We start from the raw sequence: 23444 nt of genomic DNA on the forward strand, positions 1-23444 counted from the left end.
AGAAATAAAAATTTGTGACGAAAAATTATTGTGCGTTGAAATAAACTTATACCAAAATTAGGAGCTTGAAATTTTTAGTTCAACGAAAATGACTAGAAAATTGCTAGCCAAAATTTTTCATGGACACACAATGTGAGACTTATTTTGTTTTTAAATTGAAAAACTCGTCTTAAAACAGCAGAATATCGAACTGAAAAATTTTTGAGACGTTGAAATAACAAATAAATGTTATTAGGTTAATAAACATAAAATAAAATATTTCTTGATTAGTATTTTGTTGAATTATATCTATATATTTATTTATTTACAAACTGTAAGCTTAAAGTTACAAACTACAATTTAGCGAGAAATAGTAGTCATAGCTGCTAAGTTATAATTTATGTTTGTGACCAAAGATTTGGCATGGGTTCATATTTGAACCGTTTCTCCGAGTGCATCTAAAACAGCTACACGCGAAGCATTGCACATTCGCAAGTGAAGCCTGAAAGTATGCAATGTTTATTTGCCAATTGTCCGATGCGGAGTTTCATTCTCACGGAGTCTGCGCACTTTGGATTCATTTTTGACACGTGCTGCGTCGGTATTTTGCACACTGTCCCTTCCATTTTCCTCTCCTTTTTTTTACACACACTTGTTGGTTAACGGCGAAAACTTTGAGGGCGGTGGGTGGTTGGTGGTGGAATTTTCGTCAAGTATCTTCGTTTGGCCCCAGGCAAGGTCACCACCACAACTTTATGCGGTATCAAAACAAATAAGATTAAAATTTAGGGGAAGGGAAAAAACCAAGGAAAGATTATATAACACTACTGATTGTTGATAGAAATATATGTATTTACAAAATTAGAAAAATTATTCTTGCTTTTGATGTACACTTAAATCATATTTGGAAAACGGCAGCAGTATGATAAATAAAAGAAAATACAAAATATTTGCATAAATTCCTTGCAGAAAAAGTTATATATAGTCATTTTTTAGAAAATATTTTTTATATATTTACATAAAAGGTTTTTTTTTCATTTTAAGAACAATAATTTGTAGAAATTATTTCAATCCCAATACATACAACCGTCTGATTCACGTATTTGTTACTGACGTCATGGTAAATATTATTTTTCAATTAATTAAAATAGACACAGGAAATATAATAAATGTAAGCCCCAATAGTATTTTCTGTACCCTTTATATGGTATTAGTTTTAGCTTTAATATGAGATGTTGTTAAGTTTTTTTTAGATCTTTAAGAAGAACCAAATACCCCCATAACCCCTCTTATATATATATCTCAAATAAAAACAACCAGTTTTATTTTTTAAATAGTTTTCTAAAAATAAATTTTTTATTGTCATCTCTTTATTTTTTGTAGCTTTATTGTGATGCGTTTTGACTTTGAGAAAAGTGTGTGAGTGCCTCTCACACGTACGTACATATAATGAACTATATAGGGAGTATGATCTGATTGTGTTATGTTAGATACCCTACGTTTCTTTATAGGCATTGTCGTTTATCATGTACATCGAACACGTTTACTCTTATTTACAAAATATTTATCGATAAAAATGCATCATTTCATGGTTTTCGTTATCTTTTCCGTTACTGGTATGCCTGGCCAATAATTTAAATAAATTGGAAAATTGCATAAAACTAAGTTAAATGAAGAATCCTTTTCGAGTGTTGTAGTGTCTGTTTGTGGGTGAGGTGTGTTGGGGTAATAAATAAATAGTTTTGATGGTCCAGATGAGTAGAATAAATAGACGAAATGGGGGCGATGTTTGGGTGTGTCATTTGTGGTGTGTGGTGGCATACATATGTGGTTTAGGGTTGCGTCCAGTGGCGCAATTGACAAACATCACTGGCTCAAAGGGGGCGGAAAGCCGCCTTTGATAGCAAGGTGGCAATTGGGCGTGGCTTGGACGCAGCTAAGGTCATAATAAATAAATAAATAATTATTTTTAAATATCCACTTAAATGCTAGACAATAATCGTTTCGAATGCGGCTGGGTACAGGTATAGCGATAGATTTTGAAGGGGTCGGAAGACAGTTTGTGGCAAAACATCGGTCAAAATGGTGACCGGAAGTGGTTGCTTTTTAGGTGTTGTAGCTGCTGCAAGTGGTGCAGGTTCCTACCACAGCGGCATGGGGCGTTGTCGGGCCAGGAAAGCGGGCAGGCTGGCAGCAGTCGGGGCGGGACAACCTGGAAATAAATTAAATCAAATGTGAATAGAACGTAATATTAATAATAATAATAGTATATTATTAATATAGTAATATAATATTCAAGTGAAATTGCATTGACTCTTACTAATAATTTATGTTTAGTTGTTCTTTAAGTTAAAACATGTATTTTTTTCTCTTGTTTGTTAAGTCCATTTACTTATTGGAATAAGGACCGTAAGAAAATAGTAAGCAACAATACAAATTGTTGATTTACATAAGGTATTGTATTTTAAAACATGTACTTATTATTCGAGAGCAAAAGAATCAGTATAACTTTTTAATCTTTTGCTTTTACAGGTCATAAAGTAAATTTTCCTTAGTTGTTTTGCTACTTTTTGAAAGAGAAAATAAAATATAAAGAATTTAGAATTAATTTTTTAATTTAAGTCATATTTTTTTTAATAAAAAAAATTTTTTTTAAATAATTTAAAAAAAACCTGTACCAATTTCGGAGTTTGGTTATATTATTTTGACTGGTGAGCCAAAAAGAGTGATTACACTTTTGAAAAACCAGTGAAAGGGAAACATTGGTAAGCAATTAAAGTATTTCTCATTGGTTACTTACGACAGACGGCGCAGGTCTGCTCGTCGGTGCCGTCGCCGCAGCCATCCCGTCCGGAGCAGACGATGGCGGTGGAGCGGCACAGACCGTTGCTGCAGCGGTGCGGGCAGTAGGCGTCCGCCTCCCGCCGCCCCCCGCCGAGCAGGCCGCCGGCCTCGATGAGGCGCATGAAGAGGTTGGGGAGGGCGCGGGAGCCGCACAGGTGCGGCGGCTCGTCGCTGCCATCCTTGCAGGATACGATCGCGTTGCAGTACTCGTACTCCGGCAGGCACTCGCCGCTGCCGCAGCGGAAGGTGTGCTCCGGACAGGCGTTGCCGCCCCTCAAGCTGCCGTCGCAGCCCAGCTCGTCCTCGCCATGCGGACACTGCCGCCGGCCGTCGCACAGGGCCGCCCGCGAGATGCAGCGACCGCTCCGCTGGCAGCGGAAGGACTCGGCGGGACAGCTCTGGCTCAGGCGGGCATTGTGGGTGCACTCCTCGTCGGAGGCGTCGTTGCAGTCGGCCCGTCCGTCGCACACGAAGAACCACGAGATGCACACGCCACTCGAGCGACACTGGAAGGGACATACAAATTATCAAGTATTTTATATATAAATGTTAAGGTAAACACACATATACAATAATGAAATATTTAAATTAAATACTTGTCAATTGAATTCAAAATTTTATATTTAATATTTAAAGTATATACAATGAATATTAAATTGAATGATTTATTATTAAAAATTTTAGTTAATGTGAAAAATATTAGAGTTAAAAAAGCTTCTTCTCGATTTAAAAGCCTCTTAATAAAGGTCAATATGACTTAAATTTAAGTTATTATTAGTTTTCAGATTTTAAAATCAATTCCGAACATAGTCAAATGCAAAATTGTAATTTATTAATATTAAAAAAACTTAAAACCGCAATGGATGACATCAAATCGATAAATATTTAATTTGAGTTTGGTATATAAATTGAGAATAAAATAATTGCAGTGTAAAGTTACGATAAGACGGTCAAATTAAACTAAATTGAAAAAATTTGTCTTTTCATTTTCATAAAACATGTGTAAAGATTTAAAGCGAAAAACCCAGTTTACTTCGGAAGTTCATGGTCTATATAGGTAATTGTGTTCAAATAATTTGACCGTTTGATCTTAGCTTAAGAGTCTTGAATTTTTAGTCAAGAAATAGGACATTTTTTTAGCTTGTCTATTAATTAACCAAATTCTTTTTTCATTTTCAAAATAATTCAAAATTTATTAAATATATCAACTAGTTTTTCTTAACTTGTTTTTCTCTCAGTGTAAGAACTCACCTGGAAGGTTCCCGGACTGCATCCGGTTCGCTCGGCGCTGCACTGCGTTCCCTGCTCTCCGGCGGCGCAGTCGCAGACTCCACGTCCATTGCAAACGGTGTGGGGATCGGCCAGCTGGCACTGGCGATCGCTGCTGCAGGCCAATCCCAGGGAGACCGCCTCCAGACCCAAGTCCACGCGCTTGCGAAGCTCTGAACCGGGCTTGATGGCGGCCAGAGAGGCGGGAGGAATGGCAGCCGGGGCAACTGGCTCCGGAGTGGGCTCATCGGCGGTCATCAGGGGCATCAAAGTGGTCACCACGGGAGCAGCGGGTTCCATGAGGGTCACCCGGCTTGCCAAGCCCAACATGGTCTGTGTGGTGATCTCCACAATGTCGGCGGGATTTGGAGTGGCCTCCTCATGCGGGATCGCATGAGCTGCGGGCTCTTCCTCGATGTGGTTGCTATCCATCTCCTGCAGACCATCGACGCTGGTGGTGGATTCCAGGATCAGGTTGTCCGACTCCAGCTCATTGAAGCGGATGGCATCGGAGTGATCGGTGAGATCGAAGGGCAGCTCTTCGGGTGAGAGAGTGCGTTCCTCCTCGGACTCCGGCAACTTTTCTGTGGTAGCTTCCTCTGGCAGGGATTCGGTTTCCAGCGGTTCCTCTTGCTTAAGGGCTTCCGCCTCATCCTGCTGGTGCTGCTCTTCGCCTTCTTGATGCTCCTCCTCATCTTGTTGGTGTTCCTCTACAATTGGCTGAGCATCCTCTTCAATTTGCTGATGCTCTTCTTCCTTTATGGGCTGCTGTTCCTCCACCGCCTGAGATGGTTGATCCTCCGCAGGCTGCTCTGGAACGGGGGTCACCTGCTGCTCTTCATCCTCCTGCTCTTCATCATTGGCTGCCTCGGCGAATAGTTCGGGAATGGCAGGTTCTGGCTCCTCAACCGGCTGCACTTGCTCCACGTGATCTTGGGTCTCGTCGGCCTCGGCCTGCAGATCGGAAATGGCTTCGTGCGGCTGCTCCTCCTCGTTCTCCGAGTTGGCCTCCACCATGGGAACCGTTTGGGCGGGCTGCTCACCAAATGGCACCGGGGGCACAGTGCTGTCTCCCTCCAGCATCAGGTCGCTCAGAATGTCGGCAATGCTCTCGCTCTCATGGAAGTTCTGGGGATACTTCTCCGGATCGTGCTCCTCACTCACAATGGAAATGGGTGCTTCGGGAACTTCCGGGGCCAAGGTGGATTCGGCTTCCGCCGCTTCAATGGCAGCTGTGGTTTCTTCCCCAGGCGGGGAAATCTCCTGAAGATGCTCAATGCTGGTGTAGTCCAACTCCGGCTTGGCCAACTCATCCTCTTCCTGGGCAACTGGGGTTTCCTCCTGGACTTCGGTGACTGCCACTGGGGATTCCTCCTTTTCTGGCTCAGCCACTGGCTCGGGTATCACTTCCTCCTCTTCGTTGGGCTCTGCTCCCTGGATAATGTTGTCATTCTCAGTTTTCTCGACCTCGGCTGCATCCTGCTGCTGACTGATCTCCTCTAGAGTCGGGGCACTTTCACTGGCCTCGGTTTCTGGTTCGGACTCGGATTCGGGGACGATCTCCGTTTGAGCGGGTTCCTCAGTGGCTTCCGTAGTGCTGTCTGCATCGCTGTTAATAACCAGCTCTGGCTTGACCTGATCAGCATTCACCTGCGACGTCACCTCGTCATTAGTGGACGTGGACTCCACTTCGGGCTCAGTCTGTGGAATCTGCTCGGCTACCTGCTCGACATCTGGTTCGATCTCTTCTTTCTCGGCGGCAGACTGGATTTCCATCTCTGTCTGGGGCTCTGCAATTGCTTCCGACACTTCGGGCGTCTTAATTGCATTTGCATTTTCTTCGGGCTCCTCCCCCTGCTGCTCCTCCTCATGCTGCTCCTCCTCCTGCTGCTGCTCCTCCTCTTCATCCTGGTGCTGCTGCTCGTTCAACTCGGTGGTAATCTCAGCAATTTCTGGTTCCTCTGTGGTCAGCTCTGGTTCTGTTTCCACTGGCGCCAATTCATCATCATTTGTTGGGTATGTCAATTGTTCGTGCTCTGCTTCGGTGATTGCCTCCACCTCCTGCTCCTGCTCCAGCTCCAGCTCTTGGACTGGTTTCTCTGTTGTTGTGGCTTCATCTGCATCTGTTTCTGCGTCTTGATGGACTTCCACCACCTGTTCGGGCTCGTTCTCACCGATCTCCTCTTCCCCTTCCTCCTCCTGCTGCTGCTGCTCGGTGACTTGGTCTTGATTTAATTGATTGGCTTCATTTAAATCATCTTCGCCACTTGTCGGCTTGATGTCGGCGCTTTGTTCCGCCTGATCGATCTCAGGCTCCATATCGGGCCTGGCTTCAGTGGCCGCCAGCTCCACTTCTGCGGCTTCAGTTACTGCTGTTTCTGTTTCTGTTTCTGCTTCTTGTTCGTTTTCTTCTTGTTTTTCCACTTGTTTTTCTATTTCCATTTCGGTTTCTGGCTGCTCCGGTTTTCCCACCTCGACAACTTGGCTTTCACTCTCCACCTGGGCTGGCACTTCGATGTTCAACGCTTCTGTTGGCCCCACCTCGTCGTTGGCCACGGCCACTTCCAGCTCATGATCCCCCGAAGCCAGATCCTCTGGCATCTCCTCCCCGGCCGCTTCGACTGCCTTCGTCACACTTTCGGTTTCAGCTTCATTAACTGGGATCAGTTCTTCATCGGCCACTGTCTGGAATGCCTCTGGCTCAGGTTCGGGTTCGGGTTCGGGTTCTGGCTCTTTCTCTGGCTCTGGCTCTGGTTCCTCGTCCTCCTCCAGCAGCTGCGTCTGGATGTGGTGCTCGGTGCTGGCCTCCGCGTCAGTTTCGCTCTCGGTATCGATGGGCACCACCCCCTCATTAGTCTGCTGGGGTACCTCTGCCACCTTTTCGGGCTCAGCTTCGTCGACTGGCGATTCGTAATCAAATTTCATGGTGTCGTCGATGGGCGATGAGGCAATCTCCTGCCCACCCGAGGCCTCCACAGCCTCCTCCTCATCCGCTGCGATGGGCGCCACAGGCGACTCTTCGTGTTCGGACTGCTCTCCAGTCAGCTCTGGTACTTCTGGCTTGCTATCGTGCTCCTCGGCGTACTCCTCATCGATCTTGTAGGGATAATCTTCGGTGGGTCCAGCTTCGGTTTTCTGGTCCACACTAATGGCATTCTCGGTGGGCAAATCGGCGGGAGTCAGTAGCTGCTGTACTCCAGTGGTGGCGTCATGAGAGTTTTGGATATTCTCCGGCTCATTTGGTTGAGGAATGATCGCTTGAGGTTGCTGGTGCTCCTCTTCTTGGTGTTTCTGCTCCTCTTCTTGGTGTTTCTGCTCTTCTTCCTGCCTTTTCTGCTCTTCTTCCTGCTTTTTCTGCTCCTCTTCTTGTTTTTTATGCTCCTCTTCCTGATGTTGCTGCTCCTCTTCTTGGTGTTGCTGCTGTGTCAGTTCAGTTTCCTCATGGGCCATGTCCACAGCCTCTAATTTCTCGCCATTGTCCACATCGGTGACCTCAGGTCTCAGCTTGGTGGCCTCACCATCGTCCTCTTCGAGGGATTGCTCCTCCACACTGGCGGGCAGTTCGTCTTCTAGGAGCAGGGGAACAGGAGTTGTCGTTGTTCTTCTGGTTGTTGTTGTGGGTGCAGGAGTAGTTGTCGTCGTTGTAGTTGTTGTCGTCGTCGTCGTCGTTCTCCTTGTAGTGGTAGTGGGCTTAGGAGTTGTTGTTGTCGTCGTCGTCGTCGTGGTAGTGCTTGGCTGCTCCACCTTCTCGATGGCCTGCTCCTGCTTCTGATCCTCCTGATCAGCAGCCGGGGCCACACAGAGACCAGCAACCATCTTGGCGGGACTCGTGCACTGGCAGCGTCCAAACAAATTCGGGATGAGGAAGTCACAGTGGGTGCGGGTGTCGAACATTTGACAGTGGGCGTGGCTGTAGCAAACGGCGCCAGGATGGGCAGCTGCATGTGGGAGATAAAGATCGGTCGCGAAAAGTTCTCGTGAGATTACGTTTTTTTGCCTGCCCTGACTTAAAATGTGTGTTTTTCTTATATATATATTTAATATATATGGGGGGCAATGGGATGTGTTATTAAGCTAACCGTAAACCGAACTCCAAGCACCAAATGCATATTAAAAACTCATCATAACCATCATGAACAGCCACACCAGAACAAGGAGGAGCAGCCGGAACAAGAACAAGAACAACATCAGAGCATTAGCCCGCCTTCGACAAGCCTAATAACCGTCAATAAAGTCAACTGCAACTGCATCAACCTCAACGCATGACCGAAAGAGAGGGGCAGAGAATAGCCAAGATCGGTGCAGAGAAAAAAATTAAAATATTTTTCCCTGGAGATTTTATAGGGAAATTTCTAGAGCATTCAAAAGAATAGTTAAAGGAAAATGTGCTACTATGAATATTTTTAAGCACATATATTCTTCGTTTAAACTTCGTTTTCTTTTAGTAACGAGATAACATTTTAGACCTACTTATTCTTGAAAGTCGCTGGAAATAAATCAAGGCCACACTTTTAACTATTCTTACTTGTAACTATATATTAACCAAATAAGTTCAGGTAAATTGTATATAATTATTTGTTATTATTTACTATCTATTAGCATGTTAAGATTTATTAATTTTCTTTTCTTTAACTATATAGATATCCCCATTCTTTCTGTGCATAAATGGCTAAGAAGGGGAACAGATGGGAACCAGAAGATGACGCTGAAACGTCGGTGACGTCGCCCATTCCCATTACCGTTCCTCATCAGCATTCCACTTGCCGATAACTGGCTAAAAAGAGACGGCGACTGTTGGTTGCACCGACGACGGCGAAGACTGAGCCACCTGCGTGTCTGCCACTGTCCTCCGCTGGAATCTCAGCTCTGACCCACTTTCCGGACTGCCGCTCCAACTTGTTTTCACTTGTTTCGTTTTTGACTTGCCAGCAACTTGCAACTTGCAACTAGCAACCAGCAACCAGCAACTTGCATCTAGCAACCAGCAAGTTGCAACTAGCAACTGGCGACATGCCATTTACCATTTCACTGGCCAATGCAGCCACCTGCAGTTGCCCTTTGGGCAGCGTCTGACCAAGGAGATCCATTTCATTTCCATTTCCATTAACCCCAGCTGGCATTCAATTGGACTGGAATCCGAGCGAGATCATAAATCTGTATACCCTTTGTATCCTAGCCCAGCCAAAAGTTGCTTTTCTCGCGGGAATTTCGGCCACAAATCCGACATTTGTCGGCAACACACAAAAGGCTCTGGCATTGGACATTGGGGAACCGGTTGAGGTTGAGCGGTTGAGCGGTTGAGCGCTTGACTCCGAGGCACATAAAAGGCATACGGCCAGCGTGGCGTATACTTAACGAATGCACCGCCTGACACTGACACTGCGCTCTGCCATTTCCACTGCCATTCCAAATGCGAGTAGCTCAAACGTGTCTTGCCGCAGTTTGACACCAATATGGATTCAACGCGAAGCAGGAAGACTCAGAGAGGGTTTCTGCAGGCCCCAAACGGTTGGCCTCATCTTTCACTTTTATATAACAACATTGGAAGCGGACGCACAGGAAAAAAATAGCACTATTCATAAATGATTAGGAAATTGAATTGTAACAACATTTAAAGTGTTTTAATGTAAAAGTACCTAAAGTTTATACCAAACTTTTCTTGGTGTATCGGCTTTTTAAAAGTCTTGTTTTGTTAGTTGTTAAATAATTTTGTTGGTTTTAAAATAATCTTTATAGTTCGTGTTCTAATTACTTTACTTTGTAATTGATACAAATTTGTATCTCTCATAAAATTGTTTTTTAAGAACCGGATTTTAAATGTCAACAGTTTTTGTAATTTTTAATTACTTCTCAAGCCCTACAAAGCTTTGAAATTTACAAAACCAATAAATGCTCAATAGATTTTGATCCAAAAATTATTTTTTTTTTTTAATTAAAAGTCTACAGTATTTTTAGAGTACTGCAAATAAAAAAAAATAAACAAATTCGACTCTTAAGATATCTTAGTTAATCATTGTTACATTTGGTAAGAAACGGTACTAAATTACTGTTCCATTATTATTCCAAACTTATACAAGTAGGTATGATGATACATTTTTTAAATATGGAACAAAGATTGGAAGATTTTCGCGTGTGCAATCGTATTGTCCCATCTTGGGCCAGAGCCGACGCCTCTGTGCTGGCCACCAAAAACGATGATCGATAGGCTGGGGGCCAATGCCACGGCCACTTAGCTCTGGCCCCGCCCCCTCTCCGCCCTGACCGCCCCCCGGGGGCAGCTGGTGTGACAGGTTGCATGCGAATCGCTGCACGACTGCAACTGCTAACCTAACCCACTTCGATTACGGGTAAAGCAGCTCAGCGAGATCTCCACGACGCGTGTGAAAATTGCCCAGTGGATCTGAGTATCTTAGTGTCTTAGTATCTGAGTATCTGAGAGCTCTGTGGAGCAGATGCAGAGCGCGGCGGGATGGCTGCCATCGTGAACAATAATTTCCATCGAAATCAGCATAAATTAAATGGCAGCTACCTCGGCGTTATTGTCTTTGGTTGAGTCGCCGCCGGTGGCCGGAATTGCAAAACTGTGTCAACCGCCTGACACGCACAGATACTGCGCTACAAATGTATCTCAATCTGCGCCAGCATTCCTGCGGCTATAATAAGTCTATTTATGCCGTCTACTTTCATTAGGCGCAATACCAATTGCCATACAAAAAGCAAAATAACCATACAATTTAAAGAAGATATTTTCATGAAATGGAAATGTTGCGAGTAAATATGAAGTTTTGGAAAATTATTATTGTCTTTTTGCGGAAGTTAACCGCCGTTGCTGTTCCACATAATTAGCATGCAATTTGGCATTTGGCGCAATTTAGTTTGAAATGGCCATTCAAGAAAATATGCTTCGTATTTTTTCTCATTTCGTTTCTAGCCGCAAATTAACACAGTTTGACTGGCTGCCTTTGTGGGTCATGCGAAATGAAATGGAATTTTTCGGTGGCTTTTGCTTTTGGTCTTTTCTGTCTTTCCATTTTGGCCAATTTTTGGGTGCAAGGTGTCGCAATGGAAAGTATTTTCCATGTTTTGGCTTGCGAAGGTGTTTTGGGCAGGAAGAAAGTGAGCCAAGTTGCTGGGGACAGTGACTGGTAGTTTCCTAGGTCTTATATAAGGAATGCCACATAAGGCTATAATCGATGTATTTGGAAGACGGGGCAGAAGTTTTCACAAAAAAACTAGTTCCGATATGCAAATAATGTTCATGGCTAATTAAAAACATTTTTTAAGTAGCTAGCGATTCACTCTTCCTGCAACTTTTTATTTATTTTATATTTTTAAAAATGTTTAACAGAAAATGATATATTTCCTTTGAAAAATTAAAAAGTATTATTTTGTCCTTACTTAATTTAATAAATCTTCACCGAAATATTAAAATCCAAAATGTAAAGCATGTATACATTGATATATATTCTATTAAATATAGTTTAGTAAATGTCTTAGACATTTTGGACAAAAATTACAGTTTGAGGATATGAATCAAAAAATGTTAGACTTTTATTTTGATTTTAGCTCAAACTTTCCCAAACTAGCAGCAAAAGTTTGCCAATTATTTTCCGGTGTACCCGATGATCGACGACGTCAGAGCGGTGCACTTTTCCTGCAACTTTGTATGCAGAAGATCTCGATCTGGACTGACAGTCGTCGCAGCCTCCGTTGTTTGGCCGTGTGTATGGGCTATCTGTTCATTATCTGTTTGCCGCATACTCTCCTATACTATAGCACACTACACTATGTATATTTGGCATACTTTTTCCCGCATCCCGTGAAACGGGGAGAGTAGAGTAGACTAAAGAGCCGCCCGGTGATGACGGGGGTAGGGGGTTTGTCATATGTGCATACATAACTCATAAAGATCGGAGGAGATGGGAGGAAGTGGCTCATTGTTGGCGGTGGTTGGTGGTGTGGTGGGGGCTCGTTAAGAGCGGCTGGCTACCAAACAAAAACAAAAAACAAAAACGGGTAACTGAATGAGCCAATCCCGGAATGGGCTTGGGCCCGATGGGTTAAGGTGCATGGGAAACTGGAACAAGTGGCTAAATGGAAAGCCTGACAAGCCAACAGAATCTGGCACACCACTTGCCTCACTTGACCTGCGACTGAGCGAAATGGCGATAGGATGAAGTGAATGGCCAATCCCAAATGTGTGCAGCATTTTTGTCAACTGCATACAAAAAAGTTTTGGCTTATAGCTTTTGGCTTTTCTTTTGCCGGGAATTCCAGCGATCTGTCTATCCTGCCTCTCTCTGTCTCTTAATATACATTTTTCTCTTTTGCGCTGAGAACTAATTGGACTTTCTTTTGCATTGGTGGCTAATCAGTGCAATTTAATTACGAGTCGAGGCAATTAGCCATGTAAAGTAGCCAAAGATACAAATCAAAAGGGGGACTTTAGGCTCGGAGGGGCGCAAGAAAAAAGGCTGCCATGGCAGGATGTCTCTGGTGAAAGGTTCACTCTTCTCCTTCTCTCTCTCTCTCTCTCTCTCTCTCTCTCTCTCTGTCTTGCCTCCTCTTTCTTTTATTGTTTTTTTGGTGAAAGTATCTCACAAATGACGGGCTTGCCACCTCTTGCACTTGCCACAAATACCCCGCTACACACGGAACAATTGAGAGGGGAAAATGTCCAATTAATTTTTATCACCAATTTAGTTTTCGATAGGTTCTAGAGCGGCATAAATCGATTTTAGTTAAAGGCAGATGGTAGAAGTTTGTTTAAAAGGAAAATATATGGGAATTTACTTCATCAGAATTAAAAACTGATGATTAACTAATTCTTCAGTTTGTAAACATTTATGACTACCTCTCAGCCTGTATTTTAATTCAACAAGAAAAATGAATTTAAAATTTTATTTATTTATTTCCGTGTATACACCTCCTGGCCAACTCAATTATTTGCTTAATTAAATATTAAGCTCACTCTCGGCCAGCTGTTCTGCCACGCCCCCTTCTCTGCACATATACATATAAATGTATATTGAGTTCTTATGCTATGCAATTAAGTCAGTTGCTGAGAAGGGGGTTCGAGGGTGAGGAGGGGACACTGGAACATCAGGTGAATGGCAATGACACGAACTGCGCCAGTTGCAATGCCTCCATGTCCTCGATCGTGCCTCATTGCTCTGCTTTTGGCGTGTTTAAACTTTAAAGAAGTCATTGTATGCCAAGGGGTGGGAAAGGGGGGGAGGGGAGAGAAGTTAGCACCGCCATATGGCCTCTCGATTCCAGTCAACATTCTAATCAGATTAACGCCACTTGGCGCCAATGTGCCAAAAGGAAGTGAAGCGAATTCAAACTAGATGGCTATCGATGCAGGGCTGGCAGCGATCTTAAGTACCCAATCTCAACTTATTCATTGCTCTAAATTTACATTTTTCACAGTCACTATTACAATGAAAGTCGTTCGGAAAAGTCATGATCAAAATAAAATATAAACCTTACAAAAGTATTATATAAACTTTAAAAGACGCTTTAAATAAAGTCTTGAAAAGTCTTTTAAAGAAAATCACAAGTTTTTTTTGAAATGGAAATGAAATACCTAAACTAAAATCTTTCAAATAAGATATTATCTTAATAGAAGAAAGCTTTTCTTAATGTCGTGCTGGAACAAATTCTAATCTTTTCTCCATAAACTTCAATTATAACTTGTCTTCTTTTTGCTTCTCTATGCGTTCCTTAGTCACTAGATGAGTCACAATGCCAATGACTTATTCCGAAGTCTGGGATATGAATCACGGGTTTCTTTTTAGCCCAGAGCCCTAGAAGAGTTTAGGTGCATCTCGGAAAGTATCTTAAAATGTATCTTTCACACATGGCAATGCACAAACAGAAACAGGAGAGATCGAAGTTAAACATTTACATTTTACATTTAACGTTTTAACGTTCCATGATCTGCAGTTTGTGGTGTCTGGTAAATGGTAAATGGTATATGCCTGATGGTCGTTTTCTACTAGTTTGTTAGCCAGTTCTTGGAAGATTAACCAATTATGCGTATAATTAGTGACACGATTGTCTTGTTAAGGCCGGGGCATTTTCATTGTTATTGTTATTGTTACACAGCCGTTCTCGGTGTTATGCCCGTGTTAATTGCCAGTGTCAAGTGGCAGCGAAAGGAAAACCCTCTGCTGGCCCGAAGTGTTAACGAACGGCAAACAGGAAATAGGAGTGGGCTCTGTTCTGGAATGTAGATATATATATGGGTACATGCTGGCCCATTGCGTGACATTCCAGGGGATTACGAGAAATGATAAGCAATCAGAGTGGGGATTGTTATTAGTCGGCTGCCGTCCGTTTATTGCAATTCACCAAACACCGCATACCGAACAGTTAATGTTAATGTTAATGATAGTGATAGTGACAATGATATTATCCAGGAGTATCATTCGGATTAGGGCCACAATAGCTGGCCGGCGATCGGCAGATACTTACGTCCCAGACAGGTATGTTTGCGGAACTGCAGGAATCCCTCGACGCAGCGGCATGCCCCCTCCAGGCAACTGCTGTTGGCCACTTTCATGGAACACTGTTCGCTCAGCTGGCAGTCGCCGCCAAGGAGTTGCGCTGCAGGCATAATCAAAGAGAAAAATATAATTAAAAATCAAATTAAATTTAATTCTTAGCCGATCCATTAAACGAAGTCGTTCTTGGGAAAACTTTAACAATTTTACGCAAAGCACGATAGCCTGATATTAACCTTGAATGCCCCATTAAACGAAAATACAAAAATTATTTTGGGTTTGTTAATGAAAAAGTGTAGGCCTTACGATATGTCTAAAATGATGACGGTTCTAAAAGGATTTAAATTGATAATTAATATATAGGCATTTTTGAGGTGGAGTTCCTTTTCAGTAAATATTAAATAAAACATTAAATAGCTTTGAAAATATAAGTTACAAATAAGAAATTAATAAGCTAAAAAATCAGCAATTTTTTAAATTTATGTGCTATTTAATCAAATGCCTTTTCAAATAGTTAAGAAACACTGAAATCAATTTAGTAAAAATATATTTATAATTTGTAAAAATGTAAAACAAATTTTATTATAGGTGGTACTTTTATTTAAGTAAAAATGCCTAAGATTAAAAACTGAGATCAATTGTACGTAAATTTAAACCTAGTAGACACTTAATTTAAATAATTAGCCAGAATTTAACCCAGGGATTTGTCAGAAGTGTTTTCTCTGTGTAAAGAAAGTCGCAGTGAATGCGACTAACGGTTCTTCTGTGGACAAACACACATCTCCGCCCCATTGTTTGCCCGCAAACATTCTGTACTCCCACTTTGGGGTTAGCCAAAGATTGACTTTGCCTACTTACATGACAAACAGCGCTTGGAATTCAACTGGACAAAGTAGGGGGCGCACTCGCAGTATCCGAGGGCGGAGCAGCTGCTGCCCTTGATGAAATCCGTGCAGTCCATATCATGCTGGCACTTGTCCCCCAATTCCAATGCTCGACTCGCATCCACAACTGTAACGATGATTAGCAGCTGAAAGGATGAAAAGAACAGGGAAATTAGTCTTGTTTATATAAGAAACTTATTAAATATAATGGTAAAACTATATAAATTTAATTGTATATATATGGCCATTTATGTATTTCAGAGATGTCAAATTGTTCACCTTTATATGAACCAAAATTAAATACATTTTTTCTCCACTGTTTGTCACACCTCTTTAATTAGTAAAATTCTTTAAAAGTAAGTAGCTTATAAAAGCTTTTATACGAAAAGCGCTTTAATTGAACAAATGTTTATCTTCCATTTAGTTGTAAGTTTTGCTTCTTAATATTACTACTACTATCTCATTCTCATATCCGTTTGTGCCCTTAAATAATTCTTAAAGCTATTAAAGAGGGCTGCTATTTAAAAACTGCACATTTAGCTCACATAACACTTAATTCCACAGGAATGTTAAACTCTTCCTCTACTATTAGTTCCTTTTCAGAAGCTGCTATCAGAGAAATGCCAAATGACTTAACGACCTGAACTTTCAACAATCGCCTAAGATCTGTGATCTGTTATTTATTACATCACTTAAATCTTTCAATTAGGTGGCCAGCTTTGCATAAACCATGATTAAATCGGGCATGAGGACCTCAACCGAAATGAGCCACTAAATTGGCCGGTAAAGTCTTGACCAAGAAGTCTTGTTATGGTGCCGAACAAATTGCCCGAGTACACGGAATACCAGCGGCCCAAGCGTCCGACGAAAGTGCCGTAAAATCTGTGGTTAATCGTAGCAGATCATATGAGCTGCGGCTGTTTCTTTTATGAATGAAGTGCGATGTGTGTAAGACTAGCTTGGCATCTGCGAGCGGGCTGTTGTTTTCGACGCAGACACACAGTTAACGTTATATCAGATGCTACAAAGATACGAGTACTGGAGCTGCCTGCGAGTTGTAAAACAAAATTAACAGTTGCCTGAACACCGAACACACGCCCATTCGAAGGTGGGGGCTGGGATTGGACGGGATCTATAATTAAAAAAAAAAAAAGAAACAAACAGCACAGCCAAGGGTACTCTGCTCTCGGCGTTTCTTTTGCAGTTAGAACTGTCTAATAAATAAGCTGAATTTTGTGGCCGACACACAGAGTGCAATGTACTTTCTGCTCATCGCGAATGAGCGCCACACGCCATTAATTACGGCCCCGACTCTGGGATTGCCATTACCTAACCGAAACCAAGAGCAAAACCAAAATAGATACAGATACAAGTAGAGTTAGGTAACTGAGCTTCACTTCTGGTTCTGGGTTTTGCATACTGGCATACTAGCAAACGGTACTACGAACTCCCCCGCCTTTGATTTTGGTTTTTTTTTCTGAATTTTGCTGAATTTGTTAACGCATTAAATCCAATGATTACATAAAGTTAGTCTCGGTTTCGCAAGGGGAACTCCAATTCCCCCTGCCTCAGCTAATTGGTAAGAACTCCCCGATTTGGATTCCAATTCCACAGACACGCAACTCTTGGTCAATTCGTACGAGTTGAGACATTAAAACCACAGTTAGGATCATTTGGCGGAATGCAACTTTGTTGGCCACTTGGCTGCCTTGATTGTGATAAATGTTTATGTGAAATGGTTTTAATAAAAAATGTGAAAATTACTTAGTTGTCATGGGGCAATTAATTTCACCAGAAAAGCGGTTTTTTAAGATTGTTGTATTATTGAATTAAACACAAGATTTGGACTTTAAATAAATAATATAAAAGTTTATGATATAAAAAGTGCAGGGATAACCAATTAATGAATTTCTTTTTGGACTATTATGACTTTGGAAAACATTTTGTTTAAATATATGAACTATAAATCAACCAATTAATTTGAATTTCTGTGATATTCATGAGATTTCTGTTGACATTGTACATTATTTTATTTGGTGCTAAAATTCATGTTTATTATATTAGAAATGCCAATGTTTAACTATGGAATCTTTTCCCTAATCGTTTAAATTGATATTCCATGATACTTTTGAAAAGTCTATTGACATATTAGACTTATTTTAATTTTGTGCTATAGTGCCAATGGTTAATTAAGGAAAACATTTCCTTAAATGCTTTCCCCTACACTTCTATTTGACTAACAAAACCATTAAATTGGGTTTATTGAACAAGACCCATTAGCACTGCTCTTCGGGGTCTTAAAATAACAATAAATAAATAAACTACAGCACATAATACCCATTCAGAGGTGTTTTCCCTCGAGTCTCGAGATCATTTCGCCACTCACTCGATGCTTGTTCAATCAAAACAACACTTACAGCACTCCACAAGCCCTCGACCACCTGAGGAGTATCGCTCAATGGGAGCAACAGCACAAACACGGCCTCGAATGTGAAAAGTATCGGAATTGGAATTGGAATCGCAAACAGCCGCACCACAACCAGAAATGAAATGAAACCGTTCAAGCTCGTCGGCATCAATAAAATGTCAATAAACAGAGAAGAAATTGTTTAATTACGCTGCTTTCGAGCACGAGACACTGCTGTTTGTATAGAATAAAGAGAGAGGCCGCGAGAATGTGTTGGCCACAAAAGGCGTAGTGTTTGCTTCAATTTGACCCAATAACGGCCGGCCAAGAGTTACTTTCATAGTTGGCTTACAGTCGACAGCTACCAAAATAGAGAAGAGCCAAGGGTAAATAAAGATCTGCTGCCTGAAAGCTAATAGCCGTCAAGCCATGTCCACCCGGCTATTTGTAATCCTCCGCCCGCCCATTCATCTTCCTGGCCAAAAGGCCAGACTTTAAGCTATGAGCTGCCAAAAACCCATTCATCAGCCGGGCGCACTAACTTGGCTTATTTATTTTTCTGCCTATTTATTTCCATTTTTTTTGGGGTTTACGGCCAGTCTGTGTGCTAATGAAGACCCGTGGCAGTGGCGTTTCCTTCTGGCCGCCGCAGTCATTGTAATTTAGAATCGTAAGTAGTAAAGGAACGGCAAGTCCGGGTAGCAGCGAAAAAAGAGTAAATAATTTTTCGTGTTTTACAAATTACTTTCGTACTTTTTTAATGATCGTCGGGCGCCAGACTGTCTGCTGACCTTTGGCCACCCCGAATGCAGGTGGAGCGCACAGATGCAGACTCTCCAGCCAAGACTCGATGCACTCGGCTCGAAATGGGTTGAATGGGCCGGCCGAGGGCATCGAACATAATAACAAGCAACATCGAAACGGATAAATTGTTTGTTAGCCTTAGATAAAGTGGAAAAGCTGGTGGAATCGGCCCTTGTCCAATTGCTTTCTACCGAACGGAATCTGTTGGTCTAGCACCATTGAATACATGCTTTATTGGATAGGAGAATCTAATTGAATTACAAAAGATGATTGAAAATACTGGAAAAATTTGAATAGAGAATATTTGAAATGCAAATTACCCAGAAAACAATTTATATTTATTAATATTATGACAAACCTATATTTTATATTAATTTCGAACTCTTGTTCAACCAAGACTTAAGTTTAATTCTACAAAAATCTTGATATAATATTTTAGAATACTTAAATATGTGCCAGTTTTTTCTGCCACCTAAATGTTAAGGTTATAAAAAATTAATATAATTTGCAAATAATAAAAAGGCTTTAATAAAGAAGTTTTGAACTAAGCAAGACAAACAATAAAATAAGAAAATCTGACCGAACTTCCTCTCTATTATGTTCCTACTTTCCCGGAATCAAAAAAATAGCCAAGTAATTCAATAGAAGCGTTTATTAATAGTCAAACTAGTTCCCATAGAACTCCCATAATGACTCTTCCCGCAGTAATAATGATTAAGTGCAGGGCAATGAAATTTTATGAAGCAAATAATTCACTGAGCTTAATGCGGCATCTTGTGCCTTTTTTTTTTTTGTTTTGGGATGATGTTCGGCCCAGTAGAGCAGCAAAGGCAAAGAAAACTCCCGACTCCCACCTTTTATTAGATTAATTTGCCCACATTACTCAGCCGTTGAAGTGGCGACCCCCAACCGAACAGAACCGACTTCATCATGATCTTCGACGCCTGCCTATCCATCTATCAGCTACAATTTGACCCAATGGCCGACTTCACAGCTCTTTACACACGAGAGAAAAGAAGAACTTGGGCAGCAGCGGCCCACGATTGAAGTGCCCACGCCAAAAAAAAACATGAAAAAATAGCAACTGAAAATGGTGCCAAAAAATTGAATCTTTTGTTTAAGAAAGCGAAAAAGTGCTCGACAATGGAGCTGACCAGGTGACAAACATTTGCTTTGGCTGCCTTTTTGGAGCGATTTGAATTGGCAACGCCCCAAATGATCACTTTTGTATGGGGGAGGGCCACATTTTGGCCAAAGATGAGTTTACTTACCGCTAAGAGCCGCTTAACCGTAAAAGCGTTTCCATTGAGCATTGCGATCGCAGGTTGCTTTTTCGATGTTGCTGACGGCCTCGCAGTCGCAGTCGTCGTCATTGCCGCTTCTGAATCTCCAATCTCCAAGAAGCTGCCTCGGATCTCCCTGGGAAGGCTTTTCTCGCTTTTCTCGCTTTTCTCGCTTTTCCCTCCTTTTGTATGTTTTTTGGCTGCTTTTTTCTTTCGATTTTTACCCACTGCCTTGGGTTATTTTGCTGGTCTGCGGTACTCCTCTCGTTGCAGTCGTTAATATATGTTTTGTGCTATGGAAAGGAGTCGTTGGTGAGGGGAGACTTGACTTAAACTCTGAACTCTGAGGGTCAAAAACGGAACGAAAACGTTTCTTCTCTTTCGTTTCGTTTCGTTTCTTTTTAATTTTTTTTTTTTTTGTTTTTTTTTTTGGGGTAAAGGAAATGCGCCCCACAAACAAGAACAAAAAAAAAAAGAGGGAAATAATAATAATAATTTCTGTTTTATTATTTTGCAGTTGTCGGGCGAAGCGTACCGGCCGGCTTGCGGCTCACACGCCCCTCATTCGCATTCAATGGGCATTCGAGCGGCGCGCAGTCGCTCCACTTTAAAACGAAAGACTTAGGCAGCGAACTTGCGGCGGCAGTCGAAAACCCGAAAATGGGAAATTAACACCTGAACCACCTAGCTGTTCGCCACTAGGCCCTTAAACTTATTTCGTTTATTTTCCTCGACCGCTGTCTCGTGTTTTGTTTTTGCTATTTTCACTTGCTGTGACGACCTTTGTCTGTCTTCCCTCTCTCTCTCTCTCTATCGCTCTGTTTTTCTTCGTTTTTTGTGTCTTTTTTTATCTGGAATTTGGGTAACGTTTTTGTTGCCGCCGTTGTATCTCTGCTCACTGCCTGACGCTGTTATAAAATTTCATTTTATTGCAATGCATGAGTCTGGGCCGAAGAGTTCGAGACTGGGTCTGAGAATGTGGCGCTCTAGGGCATTACCGTTAGGCGGCTGAGAAGAGGAAGAAAAATATAAAAAAGAGCTCCATGCCGATATAAAACATCTACTAACTCCAGCATTTTTATAACTTAATAAAAAATGGAAAAAAAGGGAAGGGAAAACGGAGCTGACAATGGAGCAGGGCTTAGGAGTTCGATTTAAATTGGTTTAAGGTGAGATGGCCTGAGAACTAGTTGTTGCACGGTAAAAAATGTGGGCCTCGTTTGCTGTTTTTTTTTTTTCTTAAGGAAACTAACTTGACTTGAGTTCATAAGTCAAAATATATCATGTGAAAACTTTTGACTGTTAAAAGAGTGGCCATTTAGGGAGCATGCACTTGAAAGCATTTATTAATTTGTAGTTAATGTTATTTTTGAATTAACTTTTGAGCTCCAATTCACTTTCCTCAGCTTATTTAATTATAAGATTGCATTTCACAGACTAATAAAATACATTTACAAACAGCAAAAGCTCTATTTTATCATAAAAAAAATCTGTTAGACTTCATTTTAAACTATGAAAGATGTCTGCCTTTATTCAACAATCAATTTAATTCTCTAATTTCAAGAAAATCATGAAAATTATTTATTTAACTATCTAAAGTAAACAGTAGTAAAATGGAGTGTTTTATGAATAAGTTGTTTTAATCTAAATAAAGCTCTTGCTAATCCGCTCTTTCTTTCTAAACATATTTTCTAACAAAAAACAAAAAAAAAAACAAAAACCAAATATATTGCCATTTCTTTGAATGCTTTTTCTGAGTCTAGAATTGCTGTTGATTATTTGCATTTGGTCAAGGGGGCGTGAGTGGGTGTGTCTGGTCGATTGCCCGGTTCAATTTGTTGACCCAGTCAGCCGGGAATAAGCTATTTCTGCTGATGCAAATGCAGATACAGATGGAGATGGAGATGGTGATGGAGATGGCGGAGATCTTCCGCAATCGATCAGCATGTGCAAAGTGTTGGGCTGGCAGTGGTAACCACAGAGAAGAGGGTCGCTGGCTGGGGAACAGCATTTTTAGTTTGCGGTTTTTGCGCTTGGTCTATCGGTCGCTGGGTCGGTCGTCATCAATGCGATGCGATGTGATGCAGTACGATGTGATGCCGATGCGATGCGATGCACCGACGGCGAGAGGCGACTGCAAAAAACCAGGCAAAGACACTCAGACACAAGGCAAAAAAGCAGCGCGATTCTAGCACCGTTATGCACCCAATATGGCGACTTCACCATTGCACCACCAGCACCACCAGCACCACCAGCAGCACCAGCACCACCAGCAGCACCAGCACACACCACATGTGCCGGAGTCGGAGTCTAAAGCCAGATCCGAGCTGGACTGGCTTTTGGGTGGATCTGCATCTGTTCGGTTCGGTTAGGTTCTGTTCAGTTCAGTTCTATGCTGCTGAGACAGCCACTGCATCTCCAACCGCATCTCTCCAGCAAACTGGACAGGAGAACGCTGCGCTGTCTTCACTTGACTGCCATCCCATGTATGCTTGTCTATCTGGCCGCTCGCTGTTTGTTTGTTGGTTGGTTGGTTGGTTGGTTTGTTTGTTTGTTTGTTTGTTTTCCTGGCTGGCGAGTGTGTGTGTTGAGTGTGTTGCGCAGGAAAACTAAAATTACACTCAGTTGGCCAGCCCGATGGCCGCGCCTTAGTCCAATTCCAAAAAATACCCCTTCGTTCATTAGTATTATTATTATTATTTCCTTCTTTTTCTTTTCCTTTTTCGATTTCTGTTGTATTTTATTTGATTGAAAAATTTTTTTAGCTACCGTTTTTTGTTTTGGGGCGAAGGGTTTTTATTTGTCACTCGCGTCGCGGCACTTTTGGTATTCAGATTTGAAAATGTTTGGGGCTCAGGTCTTAAGTTAAGTGTGCAAAGTGCAGCCACATCACACGGAGATGAGCTGAGCTGGGCACGTCCGCACGTAACGATGGTCAGCAACGAACTGAAGAGGAGCCAGCCAGCCACGGACTTAAAGAACCAAGACAAGCAGCCGCGGTCGCAGTCGCCAGCAGCAGCAACATCAGCGGCAGCAGCAGCCACAGCAGCAACAGCAGCAACATCAACAGCAACAGCAACAACTTACAACGGCGAACTGTTGGCTGAAAAGAGAGCTTTTGGCCAAAGTCAAAGTCAAGGCAGCGAAGCTTTTCAAAAAACGACAAGTGCCGAGGTCTTAACTCTTTATGTGGTTTCTGTTGCTAGTGATATTGCTGCTGTTGCTGTTTCTGGTGATGTTGCTGCTGCGCTGATGTTGCTGCTGCTGCTGCTGCTGCTATCGCTGCCGCTGCTCTCGTGCTGCTGCTGCTATGCAAATGTGCTTTATTTGTTTCTTTAATTATGAGTGTCAGGTCTGAGAGAGTGCGAACGCACAGATTAAGAGAGATAAACGGCGAAACGTTTGTACACCTACACGCCGAAATTTCAACTTAACTGCCCAGCAACAGCATTCAGTTCGAAATTAA

General features: G+C 42.1%; 1 protein-coding gene across 1 annotated transcript; it reads right to left on the reverse strand.

Annotated features, from left to right (window-relative positions):
• Positions 1-1314: 1314 nt before the first annotated feature.
• Positions 1315-22958, reverse strand: LOC128258324 (titin). Its single transcript, XM_052989883.1, has 7 exons — positions 22748-22958; positions 19967-20271; positions 15459-15630; positions 14572-14703; positions 4075-8030; positions 2780-3329; positions 1315-2191 (listed from the first exon to the last, which is right to left on the reverse strand). Exons 2-7 carry the CDS (start codon positions 20066-20068, stop codon positions 2121-2123), a joined length of 4983 nt encoding a protein of 1660 aa, XP_052845843.1. The 5' UTR covers positions 20069-20271; positions 22748-22958; the 3' UTR covers positions 1315-2120.
• Positions 22959-23444: the final 486 nt, after the last annotated feature.

This window comes from Drosophila gunungcola (genome assembly GCF_025200985.1).
Source record: "Drosophila gunungcola strain Sukarami chromosome 3L unlocalized genomic scaffold, Dgunungcola_SK_2 000003F, whole genome shotgun sequence".
In the NCBI taxonomy this organism is placed as follows: domain Eukaryota; kingdom Metazoa; phylum Arthropoda; class Insecta; order Diptera; family Drosophilidae; genus Drosophila; species Drosophila gunungcola.

Coding starts and splice junctions, on each gene's coding strand:
- LOC128258324 (XM_052989883.1), bottom strand. CDS start 20,068: ATGACGACGACTGCGACTGCGAGGCCGTCAGCAACATCGAAAAAGCAA. Junction 15,631..19,966: donor CGGTTAAGCGGCTCTTAGCG/GTAAGTAAACTC, acceptor TCATCCTTTCAG/CTGCTAATCATCGTTACAGT. Junction 2,192..2,779: donor GCAGACCTGCGCCGTCTGTC/GTAAGTAACCAA, acceptor ATTTATTTCCAG/GTTGTCCCGCCCCGACTGCT.